Raw genomic sequence first — 27,704 nt, 5'->3', positions numbered from 1 at the left:
AACATGAATTCAGAAGAGGACAGCATCAACAATATACTCACATCTGAAAACTTAAAAGGGAATATGATCTGGTCTCAGGCCCAAAAAGCATTCCTGGGAGAACTCAAAGAGGATTTTAAAAGCCAAATTAGAGAGGGAAAAGAAAAACTACAGAATCTAACAAGAGAAAATGAAACCTTGAAAAGTAAAATTGACCAAATGGAAAGAGAGATGCAGAAGCTATCTGAAGAAAGTAATTTGTTAAAAATTCAAATCAGGCAAGTAGAAGCTAATGACTCTATAAGGAATCAAGAATCAGTCAAACAAAATCTAAAGAACGAAAAAATAAAAGAAAATGTAAAATATCTCACTGAAAAAACAACTTACAGGGAAAATAGATGCAGGAGAGATAATTTAAGAATTATTGATCTACCTGAAAACCATGATCTAAAAAAAGAGCCTGGACAACATCTTTCGAGAACTTGTTAAGGAAAACTTCCCTGATATCCTAGAACCAGAAGGTACAATAGTCATTAGAACAATCCACCAACCACACCTCAAAAGAGATCTGAAATTGAAAACTCCAAGGAATATTGTAGCTAAATTCAAGAATTATCAGGTCAAGGAGAAAATACTGCAAGCAGCCAGAAAGAAACAATTCAAATATTGTGGAACTATAGTCAGGATCACACAGAACCTAGCAGCTTCAACATTAAAAGATCAGAGGGATTGGAATATGATATTTCAAAAGGCAAAGGAGCTTGGAGTACAACCAAGGATCAACTATCCAGGAATATTGAGCATACTCTTTCAGGCAAGGAGATGGACATTCAATGAAATAAGAGAATTCCAGACCTTCCAGATGAAAAGGCCAGAGATCAATGGAAAATTTGATCTTTGAATACAATACTCGAGAGAGGCATTAAAAAGGCAAACAGGGGAAAAATACGAAAAGGGGGAAAAAACTTGTTATTTAACAAAGGCAAACTCTTTACATCCCTTTGTGGAAGGATGATATTTGCTAATTTTGAGAATGGCGTAGTTTGTATGACATCTAAAAGGAATATACAAAGACAGGGTGTGAGTATAAATTAATTGATGTGATGATAAAAAATTAATTAAGGGATAAAAAGGGATTGTAGTGGGAGAAGAGCTAAGTAAGAGGCAGAAAAGGATAAATTACATCACATGAAGAGGTACAAAAACATATCATAGTAGAGGGAAAGAAGGGAGGGAGAAGAGCAGTGTTTAAGCTTTACTCTCACCAGAACTGGTTAAAGGAGGAAATAACATACTCTGTTATGTATAAAAATCAAACTTGCGCTATGGGTAATAGGAGCAGAAAGGGGAAAGAAAAGGAGGGGTGGTTATAAAGGAGATGGGGGGGGACTGAAAGGGAGGGAATATGGAGGGAGGCAGTGGTCAAAAGCAAAAGTCTTTTGAGGAGGTGAAGGGAGAAGGGAGAAATAAAAACATAAATGGGAGGAGAGAATGGGATGGAAAAAAAGACACAGATAGTGATCGTAACTATGAATGTGAATGAGATGAACTCTCCCATAAAACAAAGGCAGATAGTGGAATGGATTAAAAACCAAAATCCTTCAATATGTTGTTTACAAGAAACACATTTGAAACAGAGGGATACATACAGGGTAAAGGTAAAAGGCTGGAGTAAACTATATTATGCTTCAGCTGAAGTAAAAAAAAGCAGAGGTAACAATCTTAATCTTAGACAAAGCAAAAGCAAAGATAGATCTAATTCAAAGAGATAAGGAAGGAAACTGTATATCTTGCTAAAAGGCACCACAGACAATGAAGTACTATCATTACTTAACATATATGCTCCAAATGTTATAGCATCCAAATCCTTAGAAAAGTTAAGGGAGTTAAAGGAAGAAATAAGACAGCAAAACTATACTAGTAGGGGACCTTGACCTTCCCCTCTCTAAACTTGATAAATCTAACCTCAAAATAAACAAGAAAAAAAGTTAAAGAGTTGAATAGAATTTTAGAAAAGGTAGGGATGACAGACCTCTGGAGAAAACTAAATACAGATACAAAGGAGGATACTTTTTTCTCTCAGTGCTACATGGCACATACACAAAAACTGACCATGTGCTAGGGCATGAAAACCTCTCAATCCAATGCAGAAAGGCAGAAATAGTCAATGCATCCTTTTTAGGTCATGATGCAATTAAACTTATTTGTAATAAAGGATCATGGAAATATAATCTAAAAATTAATTGGAAACTAAATAATCTAATCCTAAAGGATGAATGGGCCAAAGAACAAATCATAGAAACAATCAATAACTTAATTCAAGAGAATGACAATAATGAGACAACATACCAAAATTTGTAGGATGCTGCAAAAGCAGTTCTTTGGGGAAGTTTTATATGTCTGAATGCTTACATGAATAAAATAGAGAAAAAGATCAATTAATTGAGCACACAACTGAAAAAAAGCTAGAAAAAGAACAAATTGAAAATCCCCAATTAAATACCAAATTAGAAATACTGAAAACCAAAGGAGAGATTAGTAAAATTGAAATCAAGAAAAATATTGAACTAATAAATAAAAATAAGAGCTGGTTATATGACAAAACCAATAAAATCCATAAACCTTTGGTCAATTTGATTTAAAAAAAAGAAAGAAGAAAACCAAATCACCAGCATCAAAAATGAAAAGTGTGAATTTGCTTCCAATGAAGAAGAAATTAAAACAATAATTAGGAATTATTTTGCCCAATTGTATACCCATAAATTGGAAATGGATGAATATTTACAAAAATATAAATTGCCCAGATTAACAGTAAAGGAAGTTAAATACCTAAATAACACCTCTCAGAAAACGAAATAGAGCAAGCCATCAATGAACTCCCTAAGAAAAAAATCTCCAGGACCAGATGAATTTACATGTGAATTCTATCAAATATTTAAAAAACAATTAATTCCTATACTTTATAGACTATTTGGGAAAACAGGTAAAGAAGGAGTCCTACCAAATACTTTTTATGACACAAATATGGTACTAATATCTAAACCAGGAAGAGTGAAAACAGAGAAAGTTATAAACCGATTTCCCTGATGAATACTGGTGCAAAAATTTTAAATAAAATATTAGCAAAAAGATTATAGCAACTTATCACAAGAATAATACACTATGACCAGGTAGGATTTATTCCAGGAATGCACAGCTGGTTCCATATTGGGAAAACTCTCAGCGTAATTCACCATATCACCAATAAAACTAGCAGAAACCATACGATTATCTCAATAGATGCAGAAAAAGCTTTGGATGAAATATAACACCCATTCTTGTTAGAAACACTAGAAAGCATAGGAATAAATGGAGTCTTCCTTAAAAGCATAAGCAGCATCTACATAAAACCAAGAGAAGGCATTCTATGTAATGGGGATAAGCTAAATGCATTTACAATAAGATAAGAGGTAAAACAAGGATATGCATTATCACCCATATTACACAATTTGGTACAAGAAATGTTAGCTTTAGCAATAAGGGAAGAAAAAGAAATTGGAGGAATTAGAATAGGCAAAGAAGAGACTAAGTTATCACTCTTTGCAGATGATATGATGATTTACTTAAAGAATCCTAGAGAATCAAGTAAAAAACTACTTAAAATAATAAAAAATTTTAGCAAAGTTGCAGGATATAAAATAAACCCACATAATTCCTCTCCATTCCTATAGATTACTAACAAAGCCAAACATCAAGAGATAGGTAGAGAAATTCCTGTAGTTACTGTAGACACTATAAAATATTTGAGACTCTATCTGCCAAGACAAACCCAGGGCCTATATGAACACAATTATGAAACACTTTTCACACAAATAAAGTCAGATCTAATAAATGGAAAAATATCAGTTGCTTGCAGTCACGCCTAGCTAATATAATACAAATGTCAATTTTACCTAAATTAATTTACTTATTCGGTGCCATACCAATCAAACTGCCAAAAAATCATTTTACAGGGCTCGATAAAATAATAGCAAAATTCATCTGGAAGAACAAAAGATCCAGAATATCAAGGGAATTAATGAAAAGAAATCTTAGGGAAGGTGACCTACCCATACCAGATATTAAACTGTGTTATAAAACAACTGTCATCAAAACTACTTGGAACTGGCTAAGAAATAGAGTGGTGGATCAGTGGAATAGGTTAGGTGTGCAAGACACAGTAGTCAATGACTATAGCAATCTACTCTTTGTTAAACCCAAAGAATACAGCTTCTACATTAAGAATTCACTATTTCACAAAACTGCTGGGGAAACTGGAAAATAGTATGGCAGAAACTGGGCATACACCAATATCTCACACTGCATCCCAAAATAAAGTCAAAATGGGTCCATGATCTAGGTATATAGGCCAATACCATAAGCAATTTGGGAGCATAAGGAATGGTTTACCTGTCAGATTTATGTAGGACCAAACAAGAAATACAGAGAGTTATGAAATGCCAAATGGATAATTTTGATTATGTCCAATTGAAAAATTTTTGTACAAACAAAACCAATGCAACTAAGATTAGGGGGGAAGCAGAAAATTGGGTAAGAATTTTTACAACCAGTCTTTCTGATAAAGGCCTCATCTATAAAAAATACAGGAACTCAGTCAAATTTATAGGAATACAAGTCATTCCCCAGGGCATAAATAGTCAAAGGATATGAACAGGCAGTTTTCAGAAGAAGAAATTAAAGATATCTATAGGCATATGAAAAATGCTCTAAATCACTATTAATTAGAGAAATGCAAATCAAAACAACTCTTAGGTATCACATCTCTCCTGTCAGATTGGCCAACATGACAAAATAGGAAAATCATAAATGTTGGAGAGGATGTGGGAAAACTGGAACACTGTTACATTGTTGGTGGAGTTGTGAGATGATCTAGCCATTCTGCAGAGCAATTTGGAACTATGAGGAAAGGGCTATAAAGATGTGCATACTTTTTGGCCCAGCAATACCACTTCTAGGGCTGTATCCTAAAGAGATCATAGAAGTGGAAAATGGACTCATATGCACAAAAATTTTTATAGCAGCTTTTTTTCTGGTGGCAAAGAATTGGAAATCAAGGGCATGCCCATCAATTGGGGAATGGCTAAATAAGTTGTGCTATAAGAAATGAGGAGCAGATGGACTTCATAATAACCTGTACAGACCTACATGATATGATGCTGAGTGAGGGGAGCAGAACCAGGACAACATTATACACAATTACAGACACACATTATCTGTGATGACTAACTTTGATAGACTTGGCTCTTCTCAGCAATAGAAGGTTCAAAAACATCTCTAAAAGACTTATGAAGGAAAAAGCTACCCATGTCCAGAGAAAGAATTATGAAGTCTGAATGCAGATTGAGGCAAAATATTTGCTCTCTTTTTTTCTTTTTTCTTCTTTTTTGTTTTTGTTTCTTCTTTCTCATGATTTATTCAAATTGATCATAATTCTTCTTTAGAACTTGACTGTTGTGTAAATAAGTTTCATGTGAAGGTATAAGTAGAACCTATATCAGATTGCATGCTGTCTTGCAGGGGGAGGGGAGAGGAAAGGGAGGGGAAAAAATTTGGAAATCAAAAACTTGTGGAACTGAGTATTGTAAATCAAAAAAAAAAAGAAATTAAAAAAGAAAAAGAAAATAGGTAAAGGAAAAAAAAACTTGGCAACCAAATAGATATTACCAAAAGGCGAAGGGCCGAACACATCCCAGTGTGTGAATGTCATGAAATGTTATTGTATTGTAAGAGGATGAATGCAAGGACTCAGAAAACCACCTGCAGATTCATGAAGTTCAAGTCAGAGCAGGACAGACTAGAACTAGGAGCATTTTACCAAGAGCAGCACTGGGGCCCACTGTGCCAGAGGGATGGTCTTTGTTCCAGAAGAGCATTATGGTGGAGGGTAGGAGGTAGGCCGGAGTATGGAATGGGGAATAAGTGTGGTCTTCAAAGCAAAAGACATCAAACTGCTTAGAAAACAAAACAAGTGGTCAGATTTAATGGCATCTAAGGTCTCCCCTTCCTATCTGAGCCTGTCAGTCTCTGAGTTCTGATTTTGTTATTTATTAACTTTGTGACCTTGGGTGAGTCACTTAATCTCTGTTGTTGTTCAGTCCTGGCTGACCCATCATGACTCCATATGAGGTTTCTTGGAAGAGATACCATAGTGCTTTGCCATTTCCTTCTCTAGCTCACTTTAGAGATGAGGAAACTGAGTGCAAACAAGGGTAAAGTGACTTACCCAGGGTCACAAAACTAAGAAATGTCTGAGACCAAATTTGAACTTAAGATTTTCTGACTCCAGGCAAATAATTCAATCCACTGAGCCACCTAGCTGCCTCTCATCTCTGTTAACATTTGTTTTCCCATCTGTAGAAATATGTGTTATAACTCTCTCACAGTATATTTCTGAAGTCATTCTCTCAAGTCCAAATAAATGTGAACTATTATCATGAAGCAATTATTTGAGGCCTCATAGCCCAGGGAACATTTATTCCTTCAACAAATATTTAACGAATGTCTACTGTATGAAGAGTACACAGAGACAAAATGTAGGTAAGACATGGCTGTGTGTTTTCTTTATCTGGTAAGAAAAGGAGAGGAAGGTGCTTACGAGGGTGGATGAGCAGTTGCATCTCTCACATTGCTCCACGAATCCGGTGGTTGTGGAGGAGAAAACCTCAGGGCCCCCACAGGGGGTTTGGCAAAGGGGATTCCCAGGAAAACATTGACACTTTTGTCAATCCCCTTGATACTGATTTGAGTCCCTTGGACCTGTCCAGACTCAGTAGTCCTGATGAGGTCATCTGCATGATGTCCTGTGAACAAAGAGGAGAGAAATCCTCAGGAACAGAGGGCAGAACTGATGTCCAAATGCCTCCTCTACATCCCCCACATCAATCATTTTTTTTCTTTAGTTGGGAATGGAAGCCTCCTCCTATTTATGCCATGATTCTTTTCATTTCCCTTAAAAATCTCCAGCAATGAAGAACTTACTCCAGAGAAGGGCCATTTGCACTTTTAGACAGCTCTGGCACTGACTCAGGAGCTGTTCAGCTTTGGGGATCCAGAGTCTGAAGATCAAAGTAACCACTCCCCAACAATCTCACCACCAGCCCAACTTAGGAAACCACAGAGCTAAAACTCAGTGCTATATAGTTTATTGAACAACAACTTCACAAGCACCTACTATGGGCAATGCCCTCAGTTCTAAATTGAGGATAAAACAGCACGAATTTACATTTTCCTAGAGAACAATGACCTGTGCACCAATAATTAGGACTAAAAAGGAGAGGTATAAAGGAGAGCTCCTGGCAAAGGGCTAGGAAAAGAAATTAGGAGGGTCAGGAAAAGCTATGCCACAAGTGGCAGAACCCACTCTGGGTCTTTAATGATGAGTCTTCAACAGAATTAAGCTGGCGGAAGTGCTTTCTGGGCATGGGAAAGACAGCAGACAAATAAGGGAGATGGAAGATGGGAGGAGAAGAAAGCATATGGAAAGTAGTTACATTGGGCTACAGTATGTGTCAGGAAGACTCATCTTCCTGAGTTCAAATCCATCCTCAGATACTTACTAGCTGTGTGAACCAGGGGAAGTCATTTCACTTGTTTCCTCTCACTTTCCTCATTTTTAAAATGAGCTGGAGAAGGATATGGCAAACCAACTCCAGTATCTTTGCCAAGAAAACCCCAAATGGGGTCACCAAGAGTCAGACGTGATTGAAAAATAACTGAACAACACAACAAATGTGAATAGAGTAATAGGTGATAAGGCTGGATGCACAGAGCATTGGATTTGGGCTCAGAGGATAGGAGTTCTAATCACAGCTCTCCCATTTACTGCCTGTGAGAACTTGGTACAATTCCTTTCCCATCACTAAACCTGTTTCTCCTCTTTGATTAAATGGGAAAAGGGTAAAAAGGGCATTGAATTCATTGATGCTTAAGTTTCGTCCCAGACTACCATCCTAGAGTCCAAGAGCTAGAGACTGCTCAACTGTCAGGGCACATGGCCAGACTTTGCCTAGATCAGAATAACAAGGATCAGGCATACTTTGAAAGACTAGCACTCCCTTTTTATCTAAGGAGATCAAAATGTAGCCCAATATAAAATGCATGGGAGTTACTTTAACATACATCAAGTGGGCTTCAGTTTCTCTCGTATAAAAATAGTGGTTTGGGAGGATCAAAATAAAGAAATAACCCAAAGCCTCCAGTCTCTGGGATACGAACTCACTATTTGACATAAACTGCTGGGAAAACTGGAAAACAGTATGGCAGAAACTAGCAATAGAGCAATATCTCACACTGAATACCAAGATGATTTAGACATAAAACGGTATACCATAAAAAAATCAGGAGAGCAAGGTATAGTTTACCTGTCAGATCTACAGAGAAGGGAAAAATTTATGACCAAACAAGAGCTACAGAATATCATGAAATGCAAAATGGATCATTTCAATTACAATACATTTAAAAGGTTTTACACAAACAAAAAAAAAAAACCTCAATCAAAATTAGACGAAAAGGAGAAAAATGGGAAATAATTTTTACATCAAGTGTTTCTGATAAAGGCCTCATTTCTCTAATACATAGAGAACTGAGTCAAATGTATCAGAATACAAGTCCTTCCCCAACTGATAGATGGCCAAAGAGTATGAACAGTCAGTTTCCAAAGGAGAAATTAAAACTACCTATAGCCATATAAAAAATGTTCTAAATCACTAGTAGTTAGACAAATGCAAACAAAGACAACTCTTAGGTACCACCTCATACCTATCAGATTGGTTAATATAACATAAAAGAAAATTGATAACCATTAGAGAATATATGGGAAAACCGGAACACTAATGCACTCTTGGTGGAGTTGTGAATTGTTCCAACCATTCTGGAGAACCATTTGAAACAATGCCCAAAGGACAATCAAACTGTCCATACTCTGTGATCCAGGAATACTACAACTTGGTCTATATCCCAAAGAGATCTCAAAAAGGGGAACGGACCCACAGGTACAAAAATGTTTGTAGCAGCTCTTTTTGTGGTGCCAAAGAATTGGAAATTGTGGGTATGCCCATCAGTTGGGGAATGGCTGAACAAGTTGTAGAATATGAAAGTAATTGAATACTGAGAAATGAGCAGATAAATTTCAGAAAAACTGGAAATGATGTGCACTCGTGCTGAGTGAAGTGAACAGAAACAAGAGAACATTGTACATGTTAATAGCAAAATTGTAAAATGATCTGCTATGAATGACTCAGCTCTTTTCAACAATACAATGATCCAAGACAATTTCAAAAGACTCATGATGGAAAAATTGCTATCCATACCCAGAGAAAGAATTATGGAATATGAAGGCAAATCAGAGCATACTATTTCATGTTTTTCATGGCTTTCCCTTTCATTTTGCTTCTTGACTAATGTGGAAATCTGTTTACATTATTGTAAATGTATAACCCATATCAGATTGCTTGCCATCTTGAGGGAAAAAAGAAGGGGAGGGAAAAAAATTCAAACTCAAAACCTTAAAAAAATGAATGTTGAGAACTATATTTACATGTAATTGGGAAAAGGAAGGAAGGAAGGAAGAAAGAAAGAAAGAAAGAAAGAAAGAAAGAAAGAAAGAAAGAAAGAAAGAAAGAAAGAAAGAGAAAGAAAGGAAGGAAGGAAGGAAGGAAGGAAGGAAGGAAGGAAGGAAGGAAGGAAGGAAGGAAGGAAGGAAGGAAGGAGATAAAGAAATAAGCTGTGCCACATTTTCTCATGCAAATGAAAATATCCTATTTCCAATCTAAAAAGATCCTCCCCTCAATCCTCACTGTTACCTACCTCCTTGAAAATGCCTCACCTTTCCCTCTCTCCCCTCCCTATCAGCAGCTGATAGAAGTTTTCATATATATAACCTACACAGAGAGGGCATCAATTCTCAGCAGCAAACCTAGTTTCACCCCAGGAAATCAAAGTAACAATAATCCTTAACCCCCAGCCACCCACCCAATCATTCAGTAAGGTCAACAAGAGAAAAAATACACGAGCCCCATATCTCCAATGAGAAAATCAAAGGACTCCTCCCATGTCCCCCAAGAAATCATTCCTTACTCTGGGTCAGCCTGGCAGAGCCGCTTACCTGGGGCTTGAATCAGGAGAACCAGGACCCCCAAAGTCAGGACCTTGGGCAGCAGGAAAGTCTTCCACATCTTTCCCTCAGCACAGCTATCAGGTTATGCCTAATCAGATGCCAGGCCTATCCTATAATACAAAAAGAACTGGATCAAAGGGCACTCCAAAGAAACTGGGCCAAGAGCTCCTTAAAGAACTTCCTCCTCAGAACTTGTCTTAGGTGTGTTTGAAAAAAAATTTTTAGATTGAATCGCTAAAGGCTAAAGACAGATTTGAAAATCTATCTATCCAGTAGTGACATGCTGGTACATGTATAATAACAAGCTCTCAGGGAAAAAAAAAACAAATATATCCATGACATACTCTTAAATATAAACTCTATTAGTAACATTGTTTCCAATACTTTCTCAAATCTAGATAATCAACAAAATGATGAATCAAGCCCTGAACTGCAGGATTTTCTGATTTCAGAGAGGCAAATTTGATAATGGGTTCACAAGAGCCAGTTAGGGGTGCCACCACCACGTCAGCTGAAGTGTCAAGGGTCAAAATTCAAATTACACAACCTAACCAACCTCCCTCCCAGTCTCTGGTGATTTCTATGACCTTTCCCCCTTGAAGCTCTTCAGTTCCTTGGTTTTTCTTCCTGACCCCATCTGGGGTCTCCTTAGCAAAGATACTGTAGTGGTTTGCCACTTCCTGGTCCAGCTCACTTCAGAAATGAGGAAACTGAAGCCAACAGGGTCAAGTGACTTCCCCAGGGTCATACAGCTATGAAGTATGTGAGGCAGGATTAAAACACAAAGTGCTAAACTCTGGGAATATAAATACCAGCAGAAAGACAGTCCTCCTCTGGGAGGTTACATTCTGATGGAGGGAAACAACACACAAAGGATGGGGGCAGGGCAGAAGAAAGGGGAAGAGAAGAAGGTAACATTCAGAAAGTACGAGGAGAGTAAGGAACATGGTATGGAGTGGAATGAAGACATGCTTGGCTAGGGCCTGCTCCTTAAAATGGAGATTTCAAAGGCTTCCATCAGGCAGGGCCCGGCACCTCACCAGGCCACCCATTCCTTAGCACATCTTTCTTGGCATCAGGCCTAATTTTATCTCTTTGTAACATCCCCCCAATCTTGCTGGTCCTGCCATTTGGGAATCAAACAGGCCAAGTCAAATCCCTCCTTCTCATTATGATCTTTCAAGTGTTAAGACCAAGGGTGCTTTTACCCTCATCAAACCAATGTGATTCAAATTCTTAAAGTGTATGAGGCAAGAGCTCCACAGTGATCATTCCACACTAGCCTCTGCATGACCACTTCTCAGGTATGTTATAGAGGTTGGTTCTTGTCCGGGTAGAAGTGGTTCTAGATGGCTTCTCAGGTATCTTCTCATCCTGAGACTTTCTTGTTGAGCCAGTCTCCACCCACTCTCCTATTGAGCACTTTGATCTGCCAATGAAGCCCCAAGTAAATACACAACATGGCTCCAAGAACCTTCCTAGGGAAGTGGGAATCTCTTTCAATGGATCCATTAGGGGCTCGATGCCATTAAATGTACCCAATCGTAGCCAATTCCTGCCAAGGTCGAATGTGGTTAGAACTACAAGTGGATAGAAAGGGGAAAGGAAGAGGCCCTCCTACCCTCAGCTTTCCCATCTGTAAAGTCAAGGGTTTGGGAAGAAGGAAACAACCATTTTTAAGCACCTGTGTACCAGGCCTTGAGTTAGCACTTTACAAGTATCTCATTTGATCCTCGGAACTCCCCTGGGAATTACATGCTATTGTTATCTCCCCTATTTTACAGTTGAGGCAGTTGAGGAAACTGCCCAGGGTCATGCAGCTGGCAAGCAGCCGAGACCAGATTTGAACTAAGGTCTTCCTGACTCCCGACCCATTGTTCTAACCACTGCACCACCTTGTTGCCTCTAGGCAGCTGGGGAAGAGAGTCACAGTGTACACAGGAGACCATAGAAAGTCAGAAAAGCACTGGGACTATAGTTGGCTTATGGAGTAGTTACAGCCTTGTCTGGGTGTGGTAAAATACGGTCTGAGCCGTAGCAATTGGTAGTCAGAATGACTGACTTGGTGAGTGAAGAACAGTTATGTGATGTGAACCAGCTTACCCCCTCCCCATGCCACCTTGAACCTCTCTCACCTGAGAAAGGCCTAAAACCTGGATTGGGCAATCAGGAGAGATGCATTTTTTGGCCCACAGTGAGCTTAACCTTCCACAATGCTTTGCATGCTCTGAGATAACAGCCATGTTTTGCTTTGTTCTCTGAATGAACTCAAGCCCTTCTGCTGGATTTTGCTGACTGGGAATATTCTCCTACCAAGGACATGGCCCACCGGACATTTCCTTTGTCCTTTTTATTGCCCTCCCTTGTTAGAGGCACTATATTAACACCCCCTATTTTGACATCCTATATTTATAGTTGGCAGATAATCAGAAAACCTTGGGCTGCACTACTTTTTGTATGAAACTATAATTTTGGCTAACAAAAGACACAGGCATGTTGAGCCTGGAAGGGAGAGCAGGGTGAGAGGGAATTGCTGTGAAGATATAAGATCCCCTTTGCCTATCCTTCCTTGAGCTCATTTTCACAATGAACTTCCATGCTTATCTCCATATGCATGATTCACCAACTTTCAGAGAAGTAAACAGGCACATGCAGCTGAATTTTGTTTGTCTTTCTTAGAACAACCTCTGCAAAGATTGATGGTTGACAGTGGGAAGAGAGCAAGTTAGAGAATTTAGTGAGTGTATAAGAAAGAATAGGTGTATATGAGGGAGTGTGGAAGGGATGACTTTTGTTGTATCCTATAGAAAGAAAAGAGAGCTGAAATTGAGTCAGTGGTCAGCTTGGCATTGAAGGCCCTCCACAATCTGGCTCCAACACCTGGATTCTTGCTGTCTCTGGCCCATGACATTTCATCTCTGCAGGCAGTTCTACATGTCTGGAATGTGCTCAGTCCTCATCCTTTCCTAGCAGAGTCAGGGAGGCTATAAAGGAAATTCTTGACCAGGGATGGGTTGGACTAGAGGGCCTCAGAGGAGCCTTCCAACTCTGAAATTCTATGATTCTTCCAGTGCCTGCCTTCCCTCATGCCAAGGGGTAGAGCTTTGATGAGACTTCCAGTAAACAAACAATATGGCTCCCAGAGTTTTCTTGAGGGCTGGTAGCTCCAAAAGATAGCAATTTCTATCTTGTTCCAATGGATTTTTGTTTCCAACTGGCATAATTCTTAGGATCTTCCCTGAGTCAATCAGGACCCATTATAAGTCAAAAGGATATCACAGTATTGCAGAATCTTAGATGTGGAAATTGGATCTGTTAAGCAAATGACAACTGCACAAGACAAAGATAGTCACTTAATTTAATACAAGAAAAAGGCACATGCATGTGGGAACTCCTTATAGCAAGGAGCCTACCCCATCAATGATGCCTCGGATATTTATGAGTACAGAGTACAAGAAAAAGGAGAGATGTCTTGGGAGGAAAAGAGAACAATGTCTTCCCAAATGAGAGTGACATGGGAGGAGCAAGGGATCAGGGGGAGAAGAGAATGAGAGGGAGCAAGAAGACTCAGGAAAATCAGATGGTGAAAGGGAGATATTCTGCTTATCTGAAAGTGTCTCAGCTGCACAAATAGTTTATCGATCTGGGCGGACAGGCCAGAGTCAGAAAATTTAATGAGTTCAGTTACAAAAGAGGAGTGTTATGTTAGTTTAAGGGAGCTTCATCTCTGTAAAATAGGCTAACTCAAGAAAACACATTCAGGGGGCCCCTCCACAGATCTCTGTGACCATCTAACAAAACCCATATAGGAAACAAATGCCTTCTGCAATAGAATCATACAAGATTGGCCACACCCACTTGTTGGCCATCCCTTAACCTATCACTTGACTCATTACCTTCTTCATTCTCATTACTTGATTTCTCTAATAATCCAAAGCTATGCCAAGGTATTTCCTTATTAATTATTAAAATAGAACATTTCTCTTTAGTCAATTAAGCTTTAAGATAGTTCTGGAAATGCTAGAAAGAGCAATAATATAAAAGGAAGAAAGGCAGAGAAGCAGGCCAAGAAGAGAGACCATTATTCCTATTTGTTAATGACATGGTAGTTTACTTAGAAAATCCAAGGGAATCAGCAAAGAAAGTAATAGCTTCAAAAAAAAGTTGCAGACTACAAAATAAAACCACAAAAATAAATAGCACTTCTACATAATATAGCACATTCCCAAAGGCAATAATAAAAATATCCATTCACAATAACTAAAAACTGTGTTAAATAATTGAGATAAGAAGCAACAATAAAAAGGGAAATCCCATTCCAAATGACACAATATATCAAATACCTGGAAACCAAGCTCTCAAAGTGCACAAAATAATTGTATAAATTCAATTACAAAGTGCTCCTTAAAGAAATAAATAGCAACCTAAATACCTGAAAGAATATTAAGTGCTCGTGGCTAGACTGTGCCAATATGATAAAAATGACAATTGTACCAAAATTAATTTATACCTTTAATGTGCTACCAATAAAATTACCAAGGAGATGCTTTATAAAACTTGACAAAATAATAACAAAGTCCATTTGAACAAACAAAAGATATAGAATGTTAAGGAACATATTGAACAGAACTAGGGATGAAGAGAGAATAGCACTTCCAGATCTCACACTATATTATAAAGCAGCAGAAATCAAAACCATGTGGTATTGGATAAAGAATAGAGAGAGATCAGTGGAACAGACTAGACAAGAACAGTTCTGAAACAATAGAACTCTATAAACATGTGTTTGATAAAGTGGAAAACATTAGTTGCTTATGGAAAAATTCCCTAATTAATAGATACTACTTGGAAAAGTGTGACAGAAATTAGGCTTAGCCCAATATCACCTTATAAAATATTCCATAATAATTTCAAAATGGATAAGTGTCTTCAATATCAAAAATCACGCCTTAAAAACTAGGGAGGAGTAGGTCATCCACCCTTTGTGGCTATCAGTAAAGGATGAATTAATTACAAAAGGCAAAATGGCTAGTTTCTGCCACAAAAAAATGAATATTATGTACCAAAAAACAAAAACCCACAACTCAACCCCAAGGGGACAACTCTGTCTCTCAGTGACTGCATTTTAAGAGGCTGAACTGCTGTGGGTCACCATGTAGGGGAGAGGTTCAGGCTCTCTCTCACCTAGTACCTGCTCTCCTGTCCCTGTTCTGTCCATGCTTTCCAGTTCTAGGCAGAGTATTGGAGATAGCTATGATCTTGTAGGTTTTGAAAGGTGAGAAGAGTCAGCCCTCAGAAGTCCTGTATATGGAGTCCATACCAGCAGATTTGCCAGTAGATATGAGGAGCAATCTGTTTGGCTCATCCCAGCAGTGGTCTGTGGCAAAGGAGAAGTAAAAACCAGCAGCTCTGTTGAATTTGGAAGTGAACTTAGTGGCAAGAATGTTGTAGCAGCTGCTTTAAGTTCAAGCCTCTTCTCATGGACCAATACCATCCATTGGCAGACAGGAGAGTCCCATTGGTATGCTGGTACTTCTCAGAAAATATTACTTTGGAAAAGATGATTGATAATAATTGGCTAAAATAGTACTGGGGAGGTAATCTTTTGTTTCAATAATAACGAGGGGATTAACTGGAATTGGGTCAAATAATACTGACAAGAATACAGCAGAACCGGAACTGCAGTCAATAGCCTTGGGAGAATAACCCAAAAAGCCCTGTGAACATCTGCTAGAACCCCAAGGGTGATGGCTGGCTGAAACCCAATGGAAAACATACTTGCTGGTGTGTATTTGCCCTCCCCGTGAGTCAAGATGTGAGGTGACTGTATTAGGAGGGCAGAGTTTATAATCTCAAAGAGGATCATAAACATGTCTGAAACGTTCGGAACCGCCGGATATAAGAAACTCTCAAAGTAGAAGGCAGAAGAATCAAAACATTTATTTAGGCTCCACAGTAACCAACCCATGAACCAGCAACCCCATTTTGATATATTGATCAAAAGCTTCCAGGCCCAATAAGTACGCCTTGAAAGAGTAACCAGGAGGCTACAGAGAAGCATGATTGCGTAAAGCAAAATCATGTTTCCCCCTCTATGGTAATAAGATTACCCACTGGCCTGAAGTCTTTGTTCAGCTTTCTCCCGTAGGTCAGCTCTGCTACTGGCAGCTCCTGCTTCAGCTGTGGCTGTGGCTGTAACTGTAGCTGTAACTGTAACTGTCGCTGTAACTGTCGCTGTAACTGTCGCTGTAACTGTCTCTGGCTCCAACCGGAAAAGGAAAAGAGGATCTTCAAGCTGTCCTCTCCCCTCTTATAGAGTTTTTTACATCATCAAGCACCGCCTGAACGACCAGGGCTGATTGGTTCTTGACTTGGCCCCTCCCCCTAGCGTGGCCGTTAACACCTCCCCTCAGCCAGCCCCATGACTCATCACACAGGAAGTTGTCTGCTTCCTGGAATGCTCTTTGGGCTTCCTGCCCCGGAAGAGCAAGCCACAGTGTCCAGAGGCTCAATGAGGTAAGCTGAGTCATTCAAAGAAAACAAAGGCCATTCTGGCTACACTCCACCCCTTGTTATAGGATACATAATCTAATCAGCCATGTATCCTAGAACATACATTGTGATCCAATTACAAAGGAAACTAAAACATATCATTCATTATAAAGCAAAACATATCATTTGGTGACATTCCTAAATATTGGTTTACGATTCAAATGTGATCCACCCCTAGGTCCCAGCAAGATAATCTCTTCAATCAATCATCCCCAAAATAATTATTAATAATTCAAATGTCCACCCCTAAATCCTTGTATCCATTACATAGGATCAATAATATCATAACAATAAAACAACACAGCAAGGATAACACAAAATAAGTAAACAGAACACTATCATCATTTCCACCCCCCTTGAACGATTGGGGCTCAAAATCTTGGGGTGAGGGGTGAAGGTCTCATTTTCCATAGCTTCTTCATGCTGAAATTGGATGTAGAGATGGCCCTGCCCCCAAAAAGTCCCATTCCAGAGGTCATTTCTTTAACGAGCTGGCAGGAATTCCAAGAATGCTACATGCTTAGGCAGTCACCGGAAAGTGCAGGGTGCTTAAGCCTGAAGGAAACAAAACTAGCAACAAGGTTAGCCAAAACAAAGGACAAAAGAATAGACAAGTATGGACTATAATTCTTCAAATAAAATCATCTCAAGTTTGGTTGAGATTTCAGTTATGCAAAGATCCAACATCAGAGCCAAACTCAGGTGGGAAATGTTTCTTTTCAAAAGGAACATAATGAGGAAGCCAAGAGGATCCCACCCTAGATAGAGACTAAGATTGTCCTCCCAGCCTTTCCCCAAATGTACAAGTTTTCATCCGTTAATCACACAAGGTCACCTTCAGTCTGAGTGGCTTGTGGGCTTGCAGGAGCAGTTCTTATTTCCCTATTTCTCGTGTTATCAAGTCCTCTATACATTCTGTATAATTCATTGGTTGGAATTCCATCTATCATTTCAAAACCTACCCCTGCTCTCAATAAAGCAGTAAACATTTCTTTCCTTGTTACTCTCCTTTGGCGCCAAGTTTGCTGGTTATTCACCCTTCTCTCTCGAGGAGATCTATCCCTTCCCCAGTCACCTAAGTCATGTAACTGTAAAATCTTATTTATCACTGTTGTAAGACGGCTCCCTACTTCTCCAAGTAATAAATTCAAAATTAGTTGTTTATAAGCAGGGGGAGCTGTCCTAATTATTAAATTCCTATGAGGCAGTTCCATTGGATCATTGTAATATTTGTCTGCAGTTCCTATCATAATGGCAGTCTTCATTACCTCCTCCTTTAGTCTCATGATACAATCTCTAAGTGAATACCAGGGTCTGTGCTCAGTGGGCCACATAGAATCAGTAGCATATCTCTTATTGCATCCCACAGCGGCTAATGCCAACAGAGTAGTCCTGCTATCACCATCTCCTTGCTGATGATGTTCCCTAAAAGCTTGTTGAACTAGAGGATCATGGCTGATACCTATGAATCTCATGCAGTCTGTCCTATCTACTGATATTCCACTGGCCCCTTGATCACTGAGTCTTACCATCCAAGATATCAATGGTTCTCCTATTCTTTGGCTGAATCTACTCAAAATATCTGTGACCTCTTGCGGTGAGAAATCTTCCTGAATTTCCCTTGTAACTGAATCTTCACCTCGGGTTTCTGTCTTCCTCCTTTGTATGGGTCGAGCCCTTGTCTGATCATTTAACCATCTCCTATGCTCTGTGTGAGGCACATCCTGAACCCCAGTAGTGTTTTGTGCCTCAGCCCCTAACATTGTCTCATTCTCTCCCCACTCACTTCCTCTGCCACCATGGCTAGGACGAAGCAGGCAGTCAGGCTCTTTCTGGGCTGGGTTGAAATGCACTCTGGGCTTTTTTGGTCTCCTGTTGCTCTTAGCCACATTAATAGAAAAGTTCTCATTTGAGTCAGTTTGGTCTCCTGCTATCTGAGATTCCCCTTCTTCCTGTGGGGTAGGAGTGCCCCCATGTCTTTCACTTAATCTCAATCTTTCGTATACTAGCCGGTAGGCTGATAACACTATCCAGCTTTGCCTAGATAGTGATGCCCCTGACTGAATCCCAACTTCTCGTAAACACTTTTCCAAATCCCTAGGATCTCCTCTCCGTAGCCTTGGTTCCCAGTTTTCACAGGGTCCAGCTTTTTTAGCCAATTCTTTTGCTAGGGAGGAATAAAATGGATCCTCCCATCCTGGGATATTCATCTCTTCCTCTGGAATTGTTCTGCTTCTAAATAGAGATCTTATACCTAGCGATCCCATCCTCGTCGCCAAATGTATTAGGAGGGCAGAGTTTATAATCTCAAAGAGGATCATAAACATGTCTGAAACGTTCGGAACCGCCGGATATAAGAAACTCTCAAAGTAGAAGGCAGAAGAATCAAAACATTTATTTAGGCTCCACAGTAACCAACCCATGAACCAGCAACCCCATTTTGATATATTGATCAAAAGCTTCCAGGCCCAATAAGTACGCCTTGAAAGAGTAACCAGGAGGCTACAGAGAAGCATGATTGCGTAAAGCAAAATCATGTTTCCCCCTCTATGGTAATAAGATTACCCACTGGCCTGAAGTCTTTGTTCAGCTTCCTCCCGTAGGTCAGCTCTGCTACTGGCAGCTCCTGCTTCAGCTGTGGCTGTGGCTGTGGCTGTAACTGTCAGCTGTAACTGTCGCTGTAACTGTCGCTGTAACTGTCTCTGGCTCCAACCGGAAAAGGAAAAGAAGATCTTCAAGCTGTCCTCTCCCCTCTTATAGAGTTTTTTACATCATCAAGCACCGCCTGAACGACCAGGGCCGATTGGTTCTTGACTTGGCCCCTCCCCCTAGCGTGGCCGTTAACACCTCCCCTCAGCCAGCCCCATGACTCATCACACAGGAAGTTGTCTGCTTCCTGGAATGCTCTTTGGGCTTCCTGCCCCGGAAGAGCAAGCCACAGTGTCCAGAGGCTCAATGAGGTAAGCTGAGTCATTCAAAGAAAACAAAGGCCATTCTGGCTACAGTGACCCAGCTACCTAGCTGCCTTTATACTCTATATCACCTGTATCCTGCCTTAATTGTCTGAACCCTATATCACCTATGTCTCATTTTCTTGATCAGAAGTTTCTTAGTGACAAAAAGGTTTTAACAGCTCACTATTTGAATTTTCTTAATGAAGAAAATATTTTAGTACCATATATCCCTAGAGCCAACATGTAGCAGAGGTGGTTGTTAAATTTTCAGCATGAGCATTTACACCTGAGAAGTGGCATCTACTACAAATCAACATTTGGGTCATTGTTTTGTTGATTTCTAAACTTAAGAAAGTGTTGGAGAAAATGTGAATAATATAACTTAAAAGTATGTCTTGAGGGTTTTTCAGAGAGCTGATTATTAAACATTGACCAGCACATCCCTGCCTATATCCTGTGAGTAAAAAGTATTGTTACTGTGAAATATCTTGTTAGTATAACCAAGCAGAGTTGAGGAAGCATTTTCTTCGATTTTCCTATTTTTTTGTATAAAAGAAGAACCACTTTGAGTTTCACCTCAGAGATACTGCCTCTCTGTGCTGCTCCTTTGCAAGGGAAGAATCACTTGATTTGCTGAATTGTCTTAAAATTTTGTTTTCAGGACCCTCAGGGTACCACATCATCTACTCGCAGAAATGTTGTCTGGAAAATTCTTGCTAATTGATAAACAACAAGACATCTGATATTTTCCCCAGTCCCTGGCAACAGCTCAGTGTAATAAAAAGAGTTTAAGATTTGGAATAAGAGGACCTGGCTGTCAGTGTCTGTGTCATCTAGGACAAATACTTTCCTTCTCTGATGCTCAGTGTTCATTCTTACTCAATGATTTCTAATATCCCTTCCAGCTCTAAATCAGTTATTAAGCATTAATTCTTTCCCTACCAAGTGTCTTAATGATACAATGACAGAAAATGAAGCCATCTCCACTAGAATTCTATGAAATGAAGTAGGGATTTTGTCCTCTAGAGACAGGGCAAACTGGCTGGTTTCATCAAATTCCCACTGTCTCAGAACTGAAATGATATTGGTCAAAGTGTTTCCTTAGCACAGTGGCCAGCACATAGTAGGCACTATAGTAATGCTTTTTTTTTTCCTTCTGGATATCATTTACATTCTTCTTCCATAGCACTAATGACTAAAAGTCAAAGTATCTCACTCAAGACTGGACTATACTTTGAGTTCAGAGCAAAGAATGACTCAAAGTAAATTACTGGGTGTTAATGGTGTGCAAGAATTACAAAAATAGGGCGCAGAGCCAAGATGGTCGCATGAAGGCAGCATCTTACCAGAGCTCTCTCACAAGGTCTGTCGGATACCTATAAAAAAGTGAATTTGAGAAGATTTGAGAGAGTCAAAAACCTGGAGCAGTCTTCGTGGGGCAAATTTCTGAGCCGGGAGAGTCCGAAAGGCCAAAGGCATGAATCCGTAGGCTCGCAGAGAGCCCTGTGTGCGGAGCTGCTCCAGACCAAAGGTGAAGTGGCGGGCCGGGAAATCCACATGGGAGACAGGCTGGGAGAAAGCTGGGTGCCCAAAACCGGCGGAGATCCCCAGGCCTCTCAACACAGGATGGCAGTCTGTGGAAGCGAGGAGAGGCAGCGCAACGCCACAGGCTGGGAAAACACCTACTCCTGAGGCTTGCAGCCTAAAGGAATGAAACGCGGATTCTTAAACTTCCGGGAGACATAATGGCCAGGTAAACGGCTCTAATCCCTCCCCCCCTCACCCAGAGAATTCCTCGGGGAAAAAAAAGAATGCTGGAACAGAGGAGAAAGAAGTGGGGCTTCAGTGGTCAAATAGTAGAAGTTCATTAGTCCCAGAGGGGCAGAGTCGGCAGGGCTCAACACCAGGAGCCCAGACGTAATCTTGCTCCCCCAGGGGAAGTGCCAGATATCAGCTCAAACAACAAACAGCTGAGACCATTGCTGAAAAGCAACAGTGCTGGAGAACACCCATAGGCAGTGAGAAGTCAGGGAGCCAGACCCCTCCCCCACACCTCAGGAAACTGAAAGCTATAATTCTAGACTCACAACCCCCAGAATAAGAAAGCTGGGACAGAGTCCTGAACCTCAAAGGCAGAATTTGTTCGAAAGCCAGGAAAAGGCAAACCAACATGAAGAACACAAAAAAAACGAAGACAATAGATTCTTTTTATGGAGACAGGAATGATCAAAAAACCAATTTGAAAGAGGACAGCAATGACACTATAGATCCATCGGATACCTCAAAAGATAATGTGAACTGTTCTCCAGTCCAAAAAGCATTGCTGGAAGAGCTAAAGGAGGACTTTAACAAACAAATTAGGGAGGTAAAAGAAAAAATGGAAAAAAATGGAAAAAAATCCACTAATGAAATCAAGTCTCTAAATAATAAAATTGGCAAAATGGCTATGGAGATTCAGAATCTAGAGAGAGAAAATGACACCCTGAGAGGCAAAATCAACCAATTGGAAAAGGAGACTCAAAAGCAAAATGAAAACATTAACTCATTAAAAATTAGAGTTGAGCAAGTGGAAGCTAATGAATCTATGAGGCACCAAGAAGTAGTAACAAAAAATGTAAAGAATGAAAAAATAGGAAAAAAAAATGTGAAATATCTGATTGGGAAAACAACTGACCTGGAAAATAGATCCAGGAGAGACAATTTAAGAGTTATTAGTCTACCGGAAATCCACGACGAAAAAAAGAGCCTTGACAGTATCTTCGAAGAAATTATCAAAGACAACTGTCCAGAGGTCCTAGAACCAGAGGGCAAAATAGTCATTGAAAGAATTCACTTATCACCCCCTGAAAGAGATCCCAAACTGAAAACACCAAGAAATATTATAGCCAAATTTCAGAACTATAAACTAAAGGAGAAAATACTGCAAGCAGCCAAAAAGAAGCAATTCAAATATCATGGAACTACAGTAAGGATCATGCAGGATCTCTCAGCTTCTACCTTAAAAGACAGGAGAAATTGGAATACAATATTCCGAAGGGCAAAAGAGCTGGGACTACAACCAAGGATCAACTACCCATCAAAACTAAGCATAATTTTTCAGGCAAGGTGATGGACATTCAATGAAATAAGAGAATTCCAGAACTTCCTGATGAAAAGGCCAGAACTCAGTGGAAAATTTAATCTCCAAATACAAAACTCAAGAGAGACATAAAAAGGTAACCAGGGGAGAAAACCCCCACAAACCTTATTAACCAATAAGGGTAGGTTGTCTGCATTTTTATGTGGGAGTATATCATCATATGTATGTTTTACACATATACACATATATGCCAGTTTTGAGAATGGTAAAGCTATTATGACAATTGAAAGGGATACACATAGATTGTGAATGCCTGTATAAATTAACTGATTTAAAGATAAAAACATAAGTAAGAGACGTAAAGGGAGGGCTATGAGAGAAGAGGTAAGGACGTAGTAGAAAAGGGTAAATTACACCAAATGAAGAGGCACAAAAACATATTATAGTAGAGGGAAAGAAGGGAGGGAAAAGAGCAGTATTTGAGTGTCACTGTCATCTGATCTGGTTCAAGAAGGGAATAACATACCCTGATAAGTTTAGAAATCTAACTTGACCTACGGGAAGTAGGAGGGGGAGGGGGTAAAAAAGGAGGGGGTGGTCAGAAAGGAGGGGAGAAGTAGCAAGTGGGAAATGGTAAGATAAGGGAGGGGAATACAGAGGGAGGGTAAACTGAGGAAGGCAGCGGTCAAAAGCAGAACTTTGTTGAGGAGGAGAAGGGGAAAGGGAGAAATAAAAGCATAAATGGGGAAATATGATGGAGAAAAAGACACAGATAGAAATCATAACTCTGAACGTGACGGGGATGAACATTCTCATAAAACAGAAATGGATAGCAGAATGGATTAAAAACATAATCCTACAATATGTGTTTACAAGAAACACATTTGAAACAGGGGAATACACACAGGGTAAAGGTAAAAGGCTGGAGTAAAATATATTGCGCCTCAGCTAAAGTAAAAAAAGCAGGTGTAGCAATCCTAATCTCAGACAAAGCAAAAGTAAAGATAGATTTAATTAAAAGAGATAAGGAAGGACATTATATCCTGCTAAAAGGAACCATAAACAATGAAGCAATATCATTGTTTAACATATATGCACCAAGTGGTAAGGCATACAGATTCTTAGAGGAGAGGTTAAGGGAGTTACAGGAAGAAATAGACAGCAAAACTATAATATTGGGAGACCTCAACCTCCCCCTTTCTGAACTTGATAAATCTAACCTCAAAATAAATAAGAAAAAAGTTAAGGAGGTAAACAGAATTTTAGAAAAGGCAGATATGATAGATTTCTGGAGAAAACCGAATGGCGATATAAAGGAATATACTTTCTTCTCAAAAGTACATGGCACATACTCAAAAATTGACCATGTACTAGGGCATAAAAACCTCACAATCCAGTGCAGAAAGGCAGAAGTAGTCGAAGCATCCTTTTCAGATCATGATGCAATAAGAATTATTTTTAATCAAGAACCATGGAAAAATAAGCTAAAAACTAATTGGAAACTAAATAATCTCATTCTAAAGAATGAGTGGGCCAAAGAACAAATCAGAGAAACAATTAATAACTTCATTCAAGAGAATGACAATAATGAAACAACATACCAAAACTTATGGGATGCAGCAAAAGCAGTTCTTAGGGGAAGCTTTATATCCCTAAACGCTTACATGAATAAAATAAGGAAAAAAGGAGACACATGATCTGGGCATACAGCTGAAAAAGCTAGAAAAAGAGCAAATTGAAAACCCCCAATTAAATAACAAATTAGAAATTCTGAAAATCAAAGGAGAGATTAATAAAATTGAAACCAAGGAAACTATTGAATTAATAAATAAAACAAAGAGCTGGTTTTATGAAAAAACCAATAAAATTGATGAACCTTTGGTCAATTTAATTAAAAAAAAGAAAGAAGAAAATCAAATTACCAGTATCAAAAACGAAAAGGGTGAGTTCACCTGTAATGAAGAGGAAATCAAAACAATAATTAGGAATTATTTTGCCTGACTATATGCCCATAAATTTGACAACCTTAGAGATATGGATGAATATCTACAAAAACATAAACTGCCCAGGTTAATAGAAAAGGAAATAAAATTTCTAAATAACCCCATCTCAGCAAAAGAAATTGAGCATGCCATCAATGAACTCCCTAGGAAAAAATCTCCAGGGCCAGATGCTGATTGCAGATGTGAATTCTATCAAACATTTAAAGAACAACTAATTCCAATACTTTGTAGAGTATTGGGAAAATAGGTGAAGAAGGAGTCCTACCAAATTCTTTTTATGACACAAATATGGTACTAATACCCAAACAAGGTAGAGCCAAAACACAGAAAGAAAATTATAGACCAATTTCTGTAATGAATATTGATGCAAAAATTTTAAATAAAATATTAGCAAAAAGATTGCAGCAATTCATCACAAGAATAATACACTATGACCAGGTAGGATTTATTCCAGGAATGCAAGGCTGGTTCAATATTAGGAAAACTATTAGCATAATTGACCATATCAACAACAAAACTGGCAGAAACCATATGATCATCTCAATAGATGCAGAAAAAGCCTTTGACAAAATACAACACCCATTCCTATTAAAAACACTAGAAAGCATAGGAATAAGTGGAACCTTCCTTAAAATTATAAATAGCATCTACCTAAAACCATCAACGAGCATTATTTGTAATGGGGATAAGCTAGATGCATTCCCAATAAGATCAGGGGTGAAACAAGGATGTCCATTATCACCCCTACTATTCAATTGGGTACTAGAAATGTTAGCTGTAGCAATAAGAAAAGAAAAAGAAATTGAAGGAATTAGAATAGGAAAAGAAGAAACTAAATTATCACTTCTTGCAGATGATATGATGATTTATTTAGAGAATCCTAGAGAATCAAGTAAAAAAACTACTTGAAATAATAAACAACTTTAGCAAAGTTGCAGGATATAAAATAAACCCACATAAATCCTCAGTATTCCTATACATTACTGACAAAGCCCAACAGCAAGAGATAGAAAGAGAAATTCCATTCAAAGTTACTGCAGACACTATAAAATATTTGGGAATCTATTTGCCAAGACAAACCCAGGGCCTATATGAACATAACAATGAAACATTTTTCACACGAATAAAGTCAGACCTGAATAAATGGAAAAATATCAGTTGCTCATGGTTAGGCTGAGCTAATATAATAAAAATGTCAATTTTACCTAAATTAATCTATCTATTCAGTGCCATACCAATCAAACTACCAAAAAATTATTTTACAGAGCTGGACAAAATAATAACAGAATTCATCTGGAAAAACAAGAGGTCTAGAATATCTAGGGTATTAATGAAAAGAAATGCTAGAGAAGGTGGCCTAGCCATACCAGATATCAAATTGTACTACAGAGCAGCAGTCATCAAAACTACCTGGTACTGGCTAAGAAACAGAGGTGTGGATCAGTGGAATAGGATAGGTACACAAGATGGAGAAGTCAACGACTATAGCAATCTACTCTTTGATAAACCCAAAGAGGCCAGCTTCTGGCCTATGAATTCACTATTTCACAAAAACTGTTGGGAAAATTGGAAAATGGTAGGGCAGAAACTGGGCATAGACCAATATCTTACGCCATATACCAAAATAAAGTCAAAATGGGTTCATGATTTAGGAGTAACGGCTGATACTATAAGTAATTTGGGAGAGCAAGGAATAGTTTACTTATCAGATTTATGAAAAAGAAAAGAATTCATGACCCAACAAGAGATAGAGAGCATTACAAAATGCAAAATGGATAATTTTGATTATGTTAAATTGAAATGTTTTTGTACAAAAAAAGCCAATGCAACAAAAATTAGGAGGGAAGCAGAAAATTGGGAGAAAATCTTTACAAGTAGTATCTCTGCTAAAGGCCTCATTTCTAAAATATACAGGGAACTGAGCCAAATATATAGGAATACAAGCCATTCCCCAATTGAGAAATGGTCAAAGGATATGAACAGGCAGTTTTCAGAGGAAGGAATTAAAGCTATCTATAGGCATATGAAAAAATGCTCTAAATCACAACTGATTAGAGAAATGCAAATCAAAACAACTCTTAGATACCACATCTTTCCTGTCAGATTAGCTAAAATAACAAAACAGGAAAATTATAAATGCTGGAGAGGATGTGGGAAAATTGGAACATTGTTGCATTGCTGGTGGAGTTGTGAGATGATCCAGCCATTTTGGAGAGTAATTTGGAACTATGCCAAAAGGGCCACAGGAATGTTCATACCCTTTGACCCAGTAATGCCACTTCTAGGGTTGTATCCCAAAGAAATCACACAAGCAGGAAAAGGACCCATATGTACAAGGATATTTATAGCAGCTCTTTTTGTGGTAGCCAAGAATTGGAAATCAAAGGGATGCCCATCAATTGGGGAATGGCTGAACAAGCTATGGTATATGAAGGTAATGGAATACTATTGTGCCATAAGAAATGGGGATGATACGGACTTCATAATAACCTGGAAAAACCTACATGACATAATGCTGAGTGAGCGGAGCAGAGCCAGGAGAACACTGTACACAACCACAGATACATGGATTCTGTGAGGACTAACCCTGACAGACTTCACTCTTCTCAGTAACACAAGGTGCAGGCACAACTCCAAAGGACTCACGATGGAGAATGCTATCTACATCCAGAGAAAGAACTACGAAGTTTGAATGCAGATTGAGGCACACTTCATGCGCACCTTTTTCTCTTCTCTTTTGTTTTTGTTTTTGGGTTGTTTTTTTTGTTTGTTTGTTTGTTTTGGTTCTGTTTCTTCTTTCTCATGACTCATTCCATTGGTCATAATTCTTCTCCGCAACTTGACTAGTGTATAAATTAATTCAATGCGAAGTTATTCGTGGTAGTTATATGAGATTCCATGCCATCTTGGGGAGGGAAGGGGGAGGGAAGGGAGAAAATCTGGAACTCAAAATTATGTAGAACCGTTTGTTGTAAACTAAAAAT

General features: G+C 38.9%; 1 protein-coding gene across 1 annotated transcript in view; it reads right to left on the bottom strand.

Moving 5' to 3' along the window:
* Positions 1–10,519, bottom strand: part of LOC118840807 (cocaine esterase-like) — a 38,072-nt gene extending 27,553 nt beyond the window's left edge. The window contains exons 1-2 of the mRNA XM_036748159.1: positions 10,121–10,519; positions 6,614–6,818 (exon numbers count right to left, since the gene is read on the bottom strand). Coding sequence (XP_036604054.1) covers positions 6,614–6,818; positions 10,121–10,190 — 275 coding nt within the window. The 5' untranslated portion in view covers positions 10,191–10,519. The remainder of the gene's footprint in view (positions 1–6,613; positions 6,819–10,120) is intronic.
* Between the last annotated feature and the right edge of the window lie 17,185 nt (positions 10,520–27,704).

The sequence above is a fragment of the Trichosurus vulpecula genome, chromosome 3 (assembly GCF_011100635.1).
Source record: "Trichosurus vulpecula isolate mTriVul1 chromosome 3, mTriVul1.pri, whole genome shotgun sequence".
NCBI lineage: Eukaryota > Metazoa > Chordata > Mammalia > Diprotodontia > Phalangeridae > Trichosurus > Trichosurus vulpecula.
Note: the sequence above shows the minus strand (reverse complement) of the source record. Positions and strands in the feature narration are given on the sequence as shown.